Raw genomic sequence first — 18,061 nt, 5'->3', positions numbered from 1 at the left:
AAAGAATTGTTATGTTCTAAAAAATTAAATAAATCATGTGAAAAAATGTCACTGAATTGTTTAGCTCAGGCGACTGTTGGTAGTGCAGACTGTAGTTAGAGTTTTGCACATGTAGCTCCAGTTGTGCTCACTGTCGTTTAGCAATCGAAAAAAACTGTAATTTGGATAATGAGGTCAGTCATATTGTAGACCAGTGTCTAACACAAACTATGATACTTTTAGCAATCCTTGACCAAAAATAGCGTTATTTTCATAGATTTCACAGCCAACAAAACCAAAAACATTCCCTTTAAGTCACGAAACCGTTTTTTAAATGTTCTGAATGTTCTTAAACAAGTAACATAAAAAAAAAAAAAAAAAACTTAGACCTACCAAAATCTTTCAGAAATAAACAATTCCATGAATGATGAATAAATAATGTTTTGAGCTGTTATTACAGTTTTTTACGATTGCTATGACAGATTTTTCAATACTTTTAACAATTTTCCAAAACTCTTAACACAGTTAGCACTACATCCGCCTGTGTAAGCTATACTATTAACACATTTCTTGTTGCTTTAACACAAAATGCATACAATTAACACAAATTTAAAATGCTTGAACTTCTTTTACACACAAGCTCAAACAAGACCAAAACAATGGATTTTTACTGCCAAATTTACCAATGATTTAACACTGTATGTCAGAACAGATAACACCATGTTCTAAACCTAACCTTACAGGCTAAAGTCAAGGTAAACAGCTGTTCATATTGTGAATTGAAACACAAATATATTCCCTGTATTTTATTCCATTGCTAATGAGAAATTGCAAATATATAAATCACAGCTGATTCCCATCTAGGAAGCACACTCAGGTGTTGAGGTTCTTTCAATGACATGATCATATGTTCTAAAAGAGGACTCTTTGGGCTGATCTTGTGTGGAAAAGAAACAATATAGAGCAACACAAAGAAAGAAAGAAAGAAAGAAAGAAAGAAAGAAAGAAAGAAAGAAAGAAAGAAAGAAAGAATGTCTGCAAGAGGGAGAGGAAGACGAGTACCAGGACAAGGGAGAGGAGTGGGGCAAGGACAAGGGCAAGGGAGAGGAGTGGGGCAAGGACAAGGGAGAGGAGTGGGGCAAGGGCAAGGACAAGGACCAGGGAGAGGAGTGGGGCAAGGACAAGGGAGAGGAGTGGGGCAAGGACAAGGACAAGGGAGAGGAGTGGGGCGAGGACAAGGACGAGACAGAGGAGTGGGGCGAGGGAGAGGGAGAGGAGTTAGAATGCGTGGTGGCGCTCAACGAAGGACCAGAGCTAGGGTAACTGATCAAATAAGAGCAACTATCATTGACCATGTCATAAACCATGGGCTATCATATAGAGAGGCTGGTGAACGAGTACAACCAAATCTCAGCCGGGACACAGTGGCATCCATTGTCCGTATTTTCAGAGAAACCAACAGGTAGGATATTGCTTCTCCTACAGCAAAGTGTACTGTAAATACTGTAATATTACCATTTACAGTATTAGAGTGACTGTATGCCTCCGGTCTCTAATATGTAACTGTATTTTGTTCCTCTAAGGATTCAACGTCTACCTCCCTCAGGGGGCAGAGGAAAGCTCCTGAATGAAGAACAGGAACTTGCTATTGTCAACATGGTGATTGCTGACAATGAAATAAAACTGAAGGACATTCAGTCCAGAGTTGTAGAGGACAACCTTGTCTTTGGGAACATTGCAGTAATCAGCATAACATCCATTTCTCGGACTCTAGCTAAACACAGAGTCCTAATGAAACAACTATACAAAGTTCCTTTTGAAAGGAACAGTGAGCGCATCAAAGAACTCCGTCACCAATACGTCCAGGTAAGGTTATGCAATACAGTCATTACTGTACTATACACAGTGTGTTTTGCAGTAAACTACTCTATAAACCTGGAGTACATTAGGACATACAGTAGATATACAGTACAGCACAGCATGTACATACACTGTGTCTAATTACTTTCAGAGAGTCATGGAGTTGGAGGCCAATCAAGTCCCACATGAAATTATCTAGTTGACGAGGCTGGCTTCAACTTGGCGAAAAGGCGTCGCCGTGGGAGAAACATAATTGGCAAAAGGGCCACAGTTACCGTGCCGGGCCAGAGAGGAGCCAACATCACCATGTGTGCCGCAATCTCCAACAATGGTGCACTCCTGCATAAATGTGAGATTGGCCCCTACAACACCGACCGCCTTCTCCTATTTTTAGAAGACCTGCACGAAAGATTGGTGCCAGAGGTAGAAAGGGGACAGGTGGGAGACCACTTGCCAATATATGTGATCACATGGGACAATGTGGCATTCCACCATTCCCGTGCAGTCACAGCATGGTTTGACGCCCATCCTAGGATGGTGTCCCTTTTCCTTGCTCCTTACTCCCCTTTCCTCAACCCCATTGAGGAGTTTTTCTCATCCTGGAGATGGAAGGTTTTTGACCATCGCCCACATGACCAAATGTCCCTCCTGGATGCAATGGATGCTGCATGCCAAGACATCACAGCTGAACACTGCCAGGGGTGGATAAGGCATGCAAAAAGATTCTTCCCACGATGCCTTGCCAGAGAAGATATCAGGTGTGATGTGGATGAGAACATGTGGCCAAATGCAGAAGACCGGGCAGATTAGAAGTTTACTTTGTTTTTTTTAATTATTATTCCGGTGCTTTTTCTGTTTGTATATCTTGCAGTAATGTCCTTTTGCAAATAAAGTCTTTACTGCAGCAATTCTGTCTCTGTCTTTTTTTTAGAACTGTAACTGTACATTCTATAAAGCTACTCTGAGATGGTCATTCATTTTTTGTGACAAAATGCATGCATTTACTAAACCCAACAAAACAAAAATGTAGAGAGGCTTCAAAAGAAACTACAGTGCAAAACACAATCTCTGATCAATACAATATACTGTCCATTGTATAAGGGCAGACCTGTCACATAAAATAATGCAGTTTCTGTAATTTCAGCTGATGATAGTGTTTTTTTTGTCATTGTGTTATGATTGACTAAATGTTCCTGTTGGAAGAGAACATGTGTTAGTGTTTTGAATAATTATTTGATTTTGAAACATGTTTGCAGTGTTTTGGTAGACATAGTGTATTGTGTTAGTTTATTATTGTATTTTGAAAATTAGATTTGGAGTTTAGTTTACAATGTGTGATTTTGAGCATGAAATTAACCGTTTTGCCAATTGTGTGTTTTAGGTGTGTTGGTGTGTTAAGAGTTTAGGAAATTTGTTAAATGTATTGAAAAATCTGTCATAGCGATTGTAAAAAACTGTAAACACCAGATAACGTAGAACAAAATGTTCTATCAAGGTTACTGGAAGAACGTTTGTTCATAACTTGAAAGATCTTTGGCAGAACGTCATGAGAAATCTGTGTGTGTGTGTGTGTGTGTGTGTGTGTGTGTGTGTGTGTGTGTGTGTGTGTGTGTGTGTGTGTGTGTGTGAGTGTGTGTGTGTGTGTGTGTGTGTGTGTGTGTGTGTGTGTGTGTGTGTGTGTGTGTGTGTGTGTGTGTGTGAGAGAGAGAGAGTATGTGTGTGTGTGTGTGTGTGTGTGTGTGTGTGTGTGTGTGTGTGTGTGTGTGTGAGAGAGAGTATGTGTGTGTGTGTGTGTGTGTGTGTGTGTGTGTGTGTGTGTGTGTGTGTGTGTGTGTGTGTGTGTGTGTGTGTGGTTTGGTCAGAGAACAGACGTCTGTCATCAGGAGGTGTCAGACACACACAGGTTTGGCAGCTGGCGGATCCGTCAGAAAACACACCGGCAACAGTGTCAACATCCACTAACCCGTCAACACCCGCAGCAAACAAGCCAGCAGCTGTGACGGCGCACGCGTGTGTGTGTGTGTGTGTGTGTGCTCATTCATCAGGTGTGTGTTCACCTGAATACGCCGGCACAGAGGCGCTGAAAGCAGCGACGAGGCCAGACAGGTGAAGCGGACACACTCAAAGAGTTACTCTGTTTAACACACGTATCACTGTTAGGATCGTTACTGCAACAATACCAGCAGATCCACACACACACACACACACACACCGCAGGACAATGGCGGAAACAGTGCAAATGTTGCGGCGCACAAAGAGACGAGCAGATGCAGATCTTAAGAGAGTCACGCCACTCTGAGCCATTAAACAAACATACACACATCCTTTATGAAGAGCCAGTGTTAAACTCAGCATGCATGAAAGGGTCGTAACTATGACTGTTATTATTTCAACTATCATGTTTTATTTAAGGCTACACACTGCAGGCACAAGCATTGTTTACTCATGCACTGGCCAGGCTTGAGACTCTGCCCTGTTCGACTTTTATAACATGTTTCAGACTAGGGGAAGAAAATACACATCCAAAACACACTTTTCTTTTTTTCTTATTTAACTTATTTCAATCAGAAGTCAGACATCTCCTCTTCAGCAGCTTTACACACACCAAACTTTATTTCGAAGGTCTGTTCATATACATTCACCTGATTCATACAGCATTTTACTCCAAGAAACATGTACTTATGTCTGTTGACAGTGTTTTCTGATTTATTGAGAGATAAAAAGTGAAATCCAAAATCTGGAAAAACCTTTAACTCTAATATGTCAACACAATCAAACAAGAATTATGAACCTGACTTTATTCAATGTTCAGATTTCTGTTCTCAAAATTAGACACATTGGTGTGCATTTAATTAGATAATGCATAATTTACATATTTAAACACTATTTCAGAAATCTTGTAATACAAAACAATTCTCTTGATGCACTGTGAGGAATCAGCTGTGAAAAGTATGATGATTTCTATATTTCTATATTTCCTGTTTTACTGAAAGGGTTAAGAGAACTGAGAAGAGGACACAGATGGGTCTGGATGTAGTGTTTAAAGGTCCCATATTGTCAAAACTGAAATCTCCTGGGTTTTTTCACTCTAGCAGAGGTCTAGGGGCGATGAAACTATATGAGTTTAAAACAGTGGATCCACAGACACATGCACACAGCCTGCATACAGTATCTGTGCCTCTTCACGAGCCGCTGTGACTTCTGTATTTAAATGTGATGTCAGAACTCCTCAGTTCCGCCTTCAGCCTCACCCCCACCAATGGTGAGTCACTCAGAAAACAACAGGCCAATCAGAAGAGAGGCTCATGAATATTAAGTAGACAGGCCAAAATCGGCCTGTTCTTGGCGGAGCTCCTGAGAAAGGAGCTGTAAAAATATATTGGGACTTATACCGCAAATATATATTCTTAAGGACATCAAAACCTAAAATAAAACTTCAGAAAGGCGTACAATATGGGACCTTTAAAATGGTTCTGACGTGTGCATTTCCTGGATGTCCGAATCGTGAGAAACCAACGAGAAACTGTAAAAGTGCCTGACCAACGACTGGTTTACCTTACACACTTTCCCATCACATGACCGTGAGCGTCGTCTCCTCAGTTCTGGCGCATGCGTCTCGTGAACTCACTCAGAGACACACGGAAGAACATGAAGAGTTCAATAAAGTCGTTATTTTTGCTTGTTTTGTTTGCGCGCAAAAAGTATTCTCATCGCTTGATAAACTTAAGGTTGAGCCACTGTAGTCACTTGGACTTTTTTAACGATGTCTTTACTAACTTTCTGGGCCGGCAGATCTCGATTACAGAGAAGCCTATGAAGGAGTGAGACAGCGCTCAGATCTCATCAGAAATATCTTCACTAGTGTTCTGAAGATGAGCGAGAGTCTTACGGGTCTGGAACAACATGAGGGAGAGTAATTAATGACAGAACTTTCATTTTTGGGTGAACGAACCCTTCAAGCTGGACTGTGACTCTATTTTCTTCTGGAAACAAACTTTGTTGCATTATTTTCCTGTTATCTCTGTAAAGCTGCTTTTAAACAATCTTTGTTGTAAAAAGCTCTATATAAATAAAGGTGACTTGACCTGTAGTCCTAATCTTACGCCGAAAACGGGTTTCTTGTCTCATCATATTGAGTTATTAATTACGTGAATGATTTTCAATTTAAAATAGAGAGGAATTAGAGAAAAACGATGAGTAGTTTGCATCACTAGATATTGCTGAAAGTCATAAAACAGTTGCTGTGTGTTAAATGTTTACCTCGCACTCTTTTAATGTTAAGACTGAAGCGTGGCGCGCATCTGTGAAGCTCCGCCTTCTTTGATCTGATTGGTCATCGCAGTCATCTTGACAGTGACGAATGCAAATATATAAAATGCTGGGAATATTAACACATGTTTGCGTAGTAAAAAGAGCAGCTGAAGGTTCAGAAACCTCAGGTTAATATTATACCAGTTCTCTTCATTTATTTGTCTTTGGCAAGAGGAATGAATGCTGACTTTTGATCTGTCCTCCTCCTCTACAGAAGAGACCATTTAAACCATTTCAAGAAGTATTTCTTGGGGTCAGAATCGTGCTCTGATGCTTCTGTGCTTCTCATAATTAAACAGTGTTAATTAAAAGGGCTCAATAATAATTTTATGCAATGTAAACATTTAAAAAGAAAGAAAGAAAACATGCCGTTTGTATGGAAGCCCATTTCTGAAAGATAAGTAAAAATCATGCTTTGGTATATCAAAATAATGACATAACCTTCTAAATCAAAATTATAACACATTAAATCATAATTATGAGATGAAATGTCGACATTATAGGCTACTTTAAAAGTCATAATGTGACATAAAAAGTCACAAATATGACAACTTGAAATTCGGACATACTAAGTCAAAATTATGACTTAAAAAGTTATAATTATGACATGACTTTTTTATTATGACAAAGTAAGCAATAATCATGACATAATAAGTCATAATTTTGAAAAAAAAAATAATAATTATGAGATACTACTGTGTCGTAATTATGAGATAAAATAAATAAATTATGAGATAAAAAGTCAAAATTATGACTTTTCATGTCATAATTTCAACGCTTCATCTCATAATTATGACATGAGTGTGTTTTACCAAAGCCTGATTTTTTTATTATGTGGTGTAAATGGGCTTCAATACAGTTGTGTTTAAAAAACTTGTCAGATCACCAGATTAAGACACCCGGTGTGTTTTACTTTGGTTTAGTCTGAGCCGTGACCCAGGCACCGTCTCGACCTTGACCTCCAGCCGGGGTCAACACCACACTCACGGGTCAGCCAATCAGGAGCTGAAGCACACGTCTGTCAGCGCTCCGCCAACACACACAGGTGGAGAGTGACGCTTCTCAATCTCACATCATCAACGAGACCTAACGGGCAACAGTGAGATCCTTCCATCCCGAGAGAAACACTACATGGAGAACTACACTGACTTGTACACTCTTAAAAATAAGAGTTATTTACTTAATCTCAAGAGTTTTTTGCAGCGACGCCACAGAAGAACATTTCGGGTTCCCCAAAGAACCTTTTAGTGAACCGTTCCTAAAAAAACACTTATTAATCTAAAGAACCTTTTCCACGATGAAGAACCTGGGAAAGTGGATGTTAAGGTTCTTCATGGAGCCATCGATGACAATAAACACCTTCATTTGTGTGTGTACCTGTGTGATTGTCTGTTAGCATTAATATCCAGCAGGTTCATGAGAAACAATCAGCTTTATTGCCAAGGAATTTTTATTAGTAATAAAAGACACATAATAATATAGTTGAAGAATAAAGGACACAGTGTGTGTGTGTGTGTGTGTGTGTGTGTGTGTGTGTGTGTGTGTGTGTGTGTGTGTGTGTGTGTGTGAATGACACTGTGCAGCTTCTATATATTAGTATTAACTTTCTTGTGGAAAAGCACTTGTGATGAGCTTTGACTCATCATGTGACTCTCATCTCCACTGTGATTGGTGGTTGTCAGTGTATTACAATGGCACAAAACAGATATTAGTACTTCAATATGTTGGTAAATTAACATTATATCAGATAATTTAATATTTTTTTTTACTGTAAATTTAAGTTAAGTCTGTAAAAGCGAAAATGTTGCTAACATTTCTTTACGGCACATTTCTGGCAGCCGCAGCTGCTGTTTTTTTTTACCGTAAATGTAACGATTTTTTTTTTTTTTACAGTGTATGGTTAAGTCAGATGGGACATAATTACAGATTATGACCATATTTGAATGGATAATATGAATAAATAGGAGTGAATTTAACAGAACTACTGCACTACAGAGAGTCTTTCAGCTGCTCGATTGATGAAGGTTAGTGTTCATTAAGAGAACAAATATCAATGAGATTACTTCACAATCTCTGGAAATACACTCTCCAATTATATGAGTAGCAGAAGTCTGAGGATGTGTGGAAGACGCCTCTGCAAACACCGGAGCCGGTGCCCGTCGTGACCTCCAGACTTCATCTCAGCGCTCAAGCCTGATTGGCAGGTTCATTTGTGATGCTCTAAGCTGATGCTCTTTGCTGCAGATAAGTCTGCTTAATATGAAGACTGTCATAATTCATCCGCTTCTCATCAATCGAGCGCGGCGTCCGAGTGGACACGCGTCAAGCCCAACCGTCAGAGGATGATGTGATTTTGAGGAAGACTCTTCTCCTTCCTCGTGTTTTCTCTGATGAGTTTACAGTGAGACGGTCCGGCTCCCGCCGTCAGCTTTTTCCTGTGCAAATTAACACACTCAGTGGAGGACTGGAGTCCAATTTAGATCCAGAGCGGAGTGTGCAAATTAGCCATGTTTTTTAATTAAGCGCATCTCTCGGCATTAGCAAGAGCGCCATTGTTCGGCATAGCGCAGGTGTAAATTTATTCTCTCTGGAAGCCCTGCGATGTCCGTCCTGCGGACGCAGCTAATCAGACCCCAGCGGGGGGGCGTCACACTGGGAGCTTCTGCTGGGATCATTCCTCATTTGAGGATCTGCTTTATAACAGTTCCATTAAAAGTTGCCACCGCGGAGACGAGCGGATCTCACCCGCCGGACGCTGACAGACAGTCCCACTCCATTATCTGTCGACGGATGGCCTCGTTTAATGACTCCAGGCTTTGTGTGTTTGTATGTTTTGTACACCGTGAAAAGAAATACTCTAAATTTACTTAACTTAACTTGACTTAACTTAAACTTACAGTAAAAAATCTGATACAATGTTAATATACCTACCTATTGAAGTACTATATCTGTTTTGTACCATTGTAATACACTAATAACCACCAATCACAGTGGAGATGAGAGTCACATGATGAGTCAAAGCTCATCACAAACAGCTTCTCCACAAGAAAGTTAACTCTATAGAAGCTTCACAGTGTCATTCACACACACTCTAAACACCATCATGATAACACTTGACATTTTTTAAATGCAATAAACATTAATTTAACAACATTAAATGTAACATTAAACCCTAATGTACACAACTGATTAGAAAAAAAATATGGAGAAACAGTTATTTCAACAAAAATGCATCAAATGTGAAAAGTCATGCAGAGGACTGTGGGAATGTCAATTTATGGTTTTTCACTGCAAATTATACAATGACTTGTTCTTTCTCACTTCCAGAAACTAAATTACATTAAATGTACGGTTAGATCTATCACACCTATTCACCGTATGAAGTATGGAAACTTAATGTTAACCAATTAACAGTTTTTCCCCATAGCATTTCTACAGTCTTTTACCATTTTAATCACGATGATCTTGTACAGTGTACGTGTGGCTGAGCCTTAGATGCGTCAGGACTCTTATCGTGTGAGCGAGGGAAAGAGGAAGGCCGTAATTATAGATCGGACACACAAAGCTTCCTGGCGTTGAGAACTGATGGCCGGCTGGACAGCATCCCGTGTGAGCTGACGTGTGCTGGAAACACTTCAGTCTCGTGTGTGAAGAAAGCCATTCATGATCCAGAGTAAACACACCGCTAGAAAAAAACATATATATAGGACCTTACAGGGATTGTTTTCATTCACAAAGAGCTCAACCATGAAAAGTTGCAAAACGGAGGAGAAAAGTTGGCACACACAGCTCTAAGAATAGAATATTAATTATGTTAATTATGTTTTCACCACAGGTGACATTCATCAGACAATGAACACACACACACACATACACTGATCAGCCCTTATATACAACACACACCTGGATCACATTATCACACACAAGAGTTACATCAATAAACTCAACACAAGGGCAACCACCAAATTACATAACTACAATAAAAGTGAAAACATCAATTAAATGCATATATATATATATATATAGTAGGAATACTTGAATGCAAAAATAAATAAATAAATAAATAATAATAATAATAATAATAATATATATCAATCAATCAAAAAATATCTGAAGAATATACCAACACCAAAACAAAATACCAGACATAATGCAATAAATCCAAACATACAGATCAATGTCATTATTAAAGAAAAGGGTGAATATCAAACTCATTATGTGACAAGACCATTATGCGATAATATATTCAAAGATATTCAAAGTACCACATGGGGTGGTTGAGCAGAAATCGATTGCAAATTGGCGTCGCTCTCAACAATGTACCAGTATTTCTCAATTATTCCTTCAATGTTCTTTGCTATTGGAGGATAACGAATAAAGCAATTAACTTACTGTGCTTTACATTTAGATCTCTTGATCAGGCAGTCCTGTTGGGAAGAGATCCTAAAACGTGTTACAGCAGATTGAACCCACTACGCTCTAAATTCAGAAATAATTCAGAAATACTGGAACATTGTTGAGAGCGACACCCATCAACCCTGAGTGGTCTTCAAGAGACCTCCAAATGTGCGTAATATGCTGGTTACGGCGGATCTGTCAACACATTTTTTGAGTAATATACTTTTTGGTAATTATAAGTGTGGAGGTTGTCAACAAACTTTTAATAAAACTTTTAAGATCCGAGAAACGATTTCCTGTAAAACAGCGAATGTCGTTTATATGTGGCGTTGCCCTTGTGGACTGTGTTACGCGGGTAAAACAAACAGACAACTTAAAACTCGTATAGCCCAACATTAAATCAGGCATCATGACCCTAGAAGTTCAGTAGCACAACACTGTAAGTTGAGACATTCGATCTCGACTGCAATATATTGGCATTGAAGCTGTGAAATGACCTCGAAGACGGGGTGATGCCAACAACCTGCTTTAAAAACGTGAAACATACTGGATTTACAATCAAGGACTCTGATGAAGATGTAACCACATTGAAACGTTAGTCATTTATTGTTATGCACCTTAAATAAATATTTTAATCAGTAGACATCTGTGTTGCACCGGCGATTCCTTTTGTTTGATACTGGATTTACACTTTGAATACATTATCACCCAATGGTCTTAACAAAGAGTTTGATATTTGATGTAATAATGACATTGATCTGTATGTTTGGATTTATTGCATTATGTCTGATATTTTGTTTTGGTGTTTGTATATTCTTTTGTTCCCTTTCGAAAGGGAACAAAACACTGTCCTTTTGGGACCGCTCTGGGGAATGCCTTGGGCGTGACGGTGTCTGAAGTGGAAATCTAAACAGAACAATGAACTTGACATTGGCAGGCGCCAGCCCATGACGTCACAACAGGTGAGACCGAAAGTATAAAAGGGCACCTGTGCAATACGTCATCCTCTTATTATCTGAAGGATACCGTGTGTTTGAACATGTGATCTGAACAGGGAAGTTTATAACATGACCAGCACTAGCACTGCAAATTTTGCAGCAAAAGCTGCAGCAAAAGCACTCTGCAAAAAGTGTGTTCATCCGTGTCAGCGTTATGTGTATGAGTGAGGAGCATGCACGCTCAGTCTTTGAAGGGGCTGTTTGCGTGCACTGCAAGCGCTTTCCTCTAAAGAAACTTCGCTCTCATCTGTCTCTTTACTCAAGAGAATCGGGACAGCCATTTGTGCCCTGCATATGACGAGTTGTTGGACGTTATGTCATGAGCCGCGGATAGGTTAGATCTGCCGTGGAAACGCGAGAAGCACGCGCCCCCACGCGGCCGCCTCAATGACCGTTTCTTTTCTCGGGGCATAATCCACCAACTCGTACGAGTCTTCCTTTTTTCCCAGATCTTCACACTGAGGTGAGGATATCTTGGAAAAAGACATTCTGCTCGCATCCACAGTTCACAGGCAAACTATGCTGATGTGGAGGGAATGCAGGAATATGGATATGCGTCGATACCCCCGATTGAAGAGATGTTGGCCAACTATCTCTCGATTAGCGAGGTGTCCACATTGAAGACTCTGTCTCTGCCCACTCAGCCGCTGCGTCTGACGTCGCACCTGAATGGCAGAGCATATGCGGCAGCGGGTCAGGCTGGTGCGGCTTTGCACACTATGGCTGTGTTGCAAGCCTACCAGGCTGACCTGCTGAAGGACCTGGGCAGAGACTCCCCCCTGAGGTGGTAGAGGAGATGCGCCGCACTGCAGATTTGGCCCAAACAGTCTGCTGCTTCGCTAGTCGATGGAGAGACATCTCTGGGTGAACCTGGCTGGCATCGGGGAGAGGGAGAAATCCTTCCTCCTCGATGTGCCGATTTCGCCTTCCAAGCTTTTTGGCACGTCCGTTGAGACGGTGGTCGGGCAGAGGCGTGCTCCGCGGCTCTTAAGTCCTTCATGCCACGCCGGTCAAGGCCCATGCCTCAAGCCACGAAGGGAGCTGGTTTGTCCCAGTCAAAGGATCGGAGTCAAGACCAGAAAGTGAGTGCCGCCTCCCGTGCTTCCCCTCCCCCAAGGAGTAGATTACAGAGGAGGCGTGAGTTTATAAAGAGGCGAGATAACATCAGGGAAGTGGTCCAGAACAAGCACCCTGAGCGGTGTTCTGGGGCTCCAGAGGGTAACTAACATCTGCCTCCTTCCCCCCTCCCCCCTTCCATCCCCTTACTGAGGTCAGGTGGGGCTCTGATGCACATTACAACTGGCCCTGAAGCTGAACCCATGATGTGTTTTTGCAGAGCGTCAATCATCTGCCCTACTGACGGTTCGGCACAGAGGCTGGTTAGAACATGGCGTCAGACTCTGCTTGAGGCCTTCGCTCACCTGAGCTCCAACCTAACAGCAGTTTGAGTCGTAGGCTCTCTGTAAGGCTCTTTGGGGATATTTTAGTGTGAATGTGGGTAAGCCTTCCCTCGCTTCTAGAGGCATTGAGGTTTCTGTTCTTAGAGCTCAGAAGCAGCGGTTTTGAGCAGCAGACCCTGGAACGGGAGCGTCGTTAGGTCTCCTCTATTTTTTGAGCTCTCCGCTCCCCTGGGGTCCACCTACAACTGTGAGCTCAGCCAGGGACTTAGTTGTAGGCCCCTGTGAGCCTCCTTAGTTTCTGCTCTCATCCGAAGCGTCGCAAGAGTTGCTTTTTAGAAGCCTCTGCTCCCTAGAGATCCGTCTGGATAGCAATATCAAGTAGTTAGGCCCTCTATTTGCCTCCTCAGTACTACTGCCTGGCTCTGAGGACAGAGGCCTCAGCGTAACAACTCTCGAGTGAGAGGAGGCCTTACTACGTCCTGGGTGTAGGACGTAGTAAGGCCTCCTCTCACTCGAGAGTCCTACACCCAGGACGTAGTAAGGCCTCCTCTCACTCGAGAGTTGTTACGCTGAGGCCTCTGTCCTCAGAGCCAGGCAGTAGTACTGAGTAGTTAGACTCTCTCTGAGCCTCCTTGGTTGTCAGGCTGCCTCTCGCTATAGAGAGTTGAGGCCTCTGCTCCTCAGAGCTCCGCCTGGGTATCGATATCAAGTAGTTGGCTGTCCTGGGTTTAGGACGTAGTTAGGCCTCCTCTCACTTCTGGGAGTCGTTATGTTGAGGCCTCCATCCTCAGAGCTTGATCAGGCAACAGAGCTGAGTAGTTAGGCTCCCCCTGAGCCTCCTTGACTTCTGCCCCTTTTTTTTGGAGCATCGCCAGGCCTCCTCTCATTTAGAGTGTCTTTATGCTGAGGCCTCCATCCTCAGAGCTCGGCCTTTGCAGGCCAAGTTGTCAGGCTTTCTGTGAGCCGCGAGCATCGTTAGACCTCCTCTTGCTCAGATAGTCATTTATTGGGGCCTCAGCTCTTCAGAGGATAGCATTGTGATTTGTAGGCCTATTGAGCCTCCTCGCAAGATGTCCATGGGGTGTTGCAGGCCTCCTCTTGTTCCTGAGAGTAATATATACTGAGGCCTCTGCTCCTACAGCGTGGATAGGCGGTTAGGTAGTATGCTAGATAGTTAGGCTCTCTGGGAGCATCCTTAGTTACTGACCTCAGTGAGTGTTGCTAGGCCTCCTCTCGTTATGAGAGTCATCATATTGAGGCCTCCACTCCACGGTCTTATAGGGAAGGAGACGCTGCGTCCCCTTTGCCATGCTTCCGGGATTCCTGCACAAGTCTTTCTCAGACAATAAGAGGATGACGTATTGCACAGGTGCCCTTTTATACTCTCGGTCTCACCTATTGTGACATCATGTGCTGCCGCCTGCCAATGTCAAGTTCATTGTCGTGTTTAGATTTCCACTTCAGACACTGTCACGCCCAAGGCATTCCCCATAGCGATCCCAAAGGGATGCAGCACGAGTTCCCTATTCTCAGGGAACCATGGTTACATGCGTAACCTGAGACGTTTCCTTGCAGTTAGGTACTTTTTCATTGGTATTGTTTGATTGATTGTGTGGTGTATATAAGGGCTGATCAGTGTGTGTGTGTGTTCATTGTCTGATGAATTTGGCTCCAAACGTCACCAGTGGTGAGAACATAAATATTTTTCTATTGCTTTAATTTTATTTTGTTTTAATTATTTATTTTTATTTTTATTGAATTTTATTAAATAAGCAGCTTGTAAATACAAAATTGAAATCACCTGGTCACTTTAAAAACATGCATGTGCACATGCTGTATTTCTGACACTTAAACAACGTGCACACAACATCGTTTCCAAAAAAGCTGTCCTTTACATCAACCCGCATAAATACGCTGTCGAGCGGCATCATAACTATGCCAAACCTATGGGCGGCAGTGTAGGAAGAAGTATAAAGCCATGCAAGCCAATCAGAATCATCAGCTCACCTTAAGCATTTTCTGGCGCATAATATGATGTTTGAGAACCTAAAACCCCGTTTCTCCCAGTTGACACGGCAACACATAACCGGCGTTATCAGAAATCTCCACTTTGGCCGGAGTTTTTAGAAATAATCGTTTTCTGTGATAAAAACTGGTTGTTCGTGTAAATGAGAGGCCAAACCGCAGGGAAATATCTGTGTCTTCCCTTCGCGCAAACGGGGCCTTAGATCTGTAAAGTATCCAGAGTGTCTGTTGATTGGATGGAGGCGGATCTGAATGTGAGTTTTTTTTTATGAAAAATGATGAGGTCAAAACAAATGTTAAAAAAACATGCATGCACAGAGGAATCGTTCACAATAATGTGCATTAAGAAAAATAATTTGAATTTACATTTAATGCCAACTTCAACCAAAAAACATCTGGAATCACAATATTGGTCTTTCTTCAGCCTCAGAGAGACTGTCAACTCTGTTCTGGCTTCCAGGGAATAAACTCCCATAACGCCTCACTCTCTGAGAGCTCAACCATCTCCTGTGATACCAAGCCTCTGATCGTTTGCATCTGAAGAAATTCACATTTTGATGTGTCGTTCCGTCGATCGACGGCATCAGTGCATTGGCCGTGTAATCTATAACCGGCATGCGAGAAGCTTAACAATACGCCGTATGTTCTACACAGGCCTATATTTTATCCTGAAACCCATTTACATCCTGTTAACCGTTTCTCAGGGCAGATTAGCGGCTGGGAGAAGGCAGAGCGTATCCCCAGAGAGAGAGGCTTTGCTGCTGATAAGGCTGGTTATAGGAAAGCGGGATTAGCACATCTGACCAGGGCAGAAACGGCTCTATCCTGTCAGCCGCCGCTTGATTAAACACGCGCGAGGACACGAGCGCAGCCGCGGGAGATAACTGGCTTTATTTATGCGGGCGGAGGGTGGCGAGGGTACAGGACTGCCGGATCCCGGGGGGTTCCATCCCGATCACATGACGGATGCTTTATCGCCGCCCACCTCCACGCAGATGTGGAGGGATACGCCTTATCTTCTGGAGGAAGGATCTGATGGGACACATGAAGACGGCACAATCCTCAAACAGAAATCCAGTCTGTGTGCACCAGGGTTACTAAAACTGTTTCTGTTCATTGAAATAAAGCTCAAATAAAATATGTTGAAATGTCGCCTAAATTATTTACTGGAATAAAACTAAAACTAAACCTGAAATGAAATAACAGAATCCAGTCTGTGTGCACAAGGGTTATTATCATTGACTAAAACTATTTCTGTTCATTGAAATAAAGCTCAAATAAAATATAAATATTTGTTGAAAAACTGTTGAAATGTTGCCTAAAATTATTTACTGGATATAAAAATAAACCTGAAATGAAATGAAATATGAAGACGATACAATCCTCAAATAGAAATCCAGTCTGTGTGCACTAGGGTTATTAAACTATTTTAAACATGTATGTTCATTGAAATAAAGCTAAATTAAAACATAAATATTAGTTGAAAAATGTAGCCTAAAATTATTTACTGGAAATAAAACTAAAACTAAACCTGAAATGTAAATAAATTAAACCTAAATTGCCATTAAAATGACAAAAGCACAACAAATATAAGCTAAAATGACTCTGAACACACATGCTCTAGTTTTTAATATTCAGATTTAGATTAGACGTAATTGCATCAGAAACATCGTGTGGCTTTTGTTCCCGGTGCACCAACAATTAAAGTGATCTAATCAGCAAACATTTACTCATTACAGATTGAAATCCTTTTTAAATTCCGAAGCCAGTTAATTAATTAGTTGTGTTAATGACCCGTTAATGGCTGCGGATGAGGAATTTTAATGAGGCGCCTCAATTAAATATTATCTAACTGGCTAATCGATGTTTTTAATTAATTATTCACATTATATTTTGCAGGGAATCGATTCCCAGTGCAGCCGAATTAAAGTCTGGGTGAGTTTGCATGTGTCGAATCATCATTGTGTGTTTTTGCTTTGTATTGTAGAGTATTTCTCACAGAGGCCTGAGTGTAAAATAGCAGATCTTAACTTAGCAGCAGCCTGTCATCACGCGATCCACTGGGAAGCTGGAAGAGCTCCATCATCAGGAACGCTGGGAACGCTGGGAACGGGACAAGGCCATGCCGAACCCTTCAGGTCCTCAGAGAGAAACACATCCTCCACAGGACTCTACCTGAGCTCTCCATCAGGACACCAAACCTCACAGTGCCTGGCCTTTCCTTGCTTTCTGACACACTATACTGCTTCCTGCTGGTTGCTAGGGTTAGGAAAACATATTAAACAAGTGAAACACATTAAACATGGCGATTTACAGGTATGATTAGTCCCACAGATGGTGTCCCAGAGGACTCTTTTCACAGCAGACAGTAAGAAACCACCCAGAACATCCTAGCAACCACTTAGCAACACCCTAGCAACCACCCAGAACATCCTAACAACCCTCTAGCAACCACTCAGAACATCCTAACAACCACTTAGCAACACCATAGCAACCACTCAGAACATCCTAACAACCACTTAGCAACACCCTAGCAACCACTCAGAACATCCTAACAACCATTTAGCAACACCCTAGAAACCACCCAGAACATTCTAACAACCATTTATCAACACCATAGCAAACCTCCCGAACACCCAAACAACCATATACCAACACCCTAGCAACCACCCAGAACATCCTGTTGTAGAGATGGTGTATTGTGATCCTCAGTACTGAGTAATGAATGAGGCTGTTAATGATCACCAATAAACACTGCAAGAAATGCTTTTCTTACTCAGTATTTTTGTCTTGTTTCCAGTCCAAATATAAAAAAAATCTTAAATCAGGAAGCATTTACTTGCATCTTGTTTTCTGAAAAAGAAAATATGAAGCGAGTTTTTGCTTAAAACAAGCAAAATGATCTGCCAATGCGGTAAGAAAAAAAATCTTGAGTTGATCTTGATCATTTTGCTTCTTTTCTGAAAAAAAAAAGATATATATATATAATTTCTTATGTCATTTTATCTGGTAAATGCCTCTTGATATAAGAAGTTTTAGATATTTGGACTGGAAAAAAAAAACTAAGTGAGAGATCTTTTGCAGTGAAGA

At 41.5% G+C, this 18,061-nt stretch overlaps 1 protein-coding gene across 1 annotated transcript; it reads left to right on the top strand.

Annotated features, from left to right (window-relative positions):
- The first annotated feature begins 1,152 nt into the window (after positions 1 to 1,152).
- Positions 1,153 to 2,745, top strand: LOC308707799 (uncharacterized protein). Its single transcript, XM_081394462.1, has 3 exons — positions 1,153 to 1,441; positions 1,563 to 1,845; positions 1,991 to 2,745. The coding sequence occupies exons 1-3, from the start codon at positions 1,263 to 1,265 to the stop codon at positions 2,036 to 2,038; spliced, it is 510 nt and encodes a 169-aa protein (XP_081250588.1). The 5' UTR covers positions 1,153 to 1,262; the 3' UTR covers positions 2,039 to 2,745.
- The last annotated feature ends 15,316 nt before the right edge of the window (positions 2,746 to 18,061 follow it).

Source organism: Scardinius erythrophthalmus (assembly GCF_964197995.2).
Source record: "Scardinius erythrophthalmus genome assembly, chromosome: 19".
Taxonomy (NCBI): Eukaryota; Metazoa; Chordata; class Actinopteri; order Cypriniformes; family Leuciscidae; genus Scardinius; species Scardinius erythrophthalmus.
Note: the sequence above shows the minus strand (reverse complement) of the source record. Positions and strands in the feature narration are given on the sequence as shown.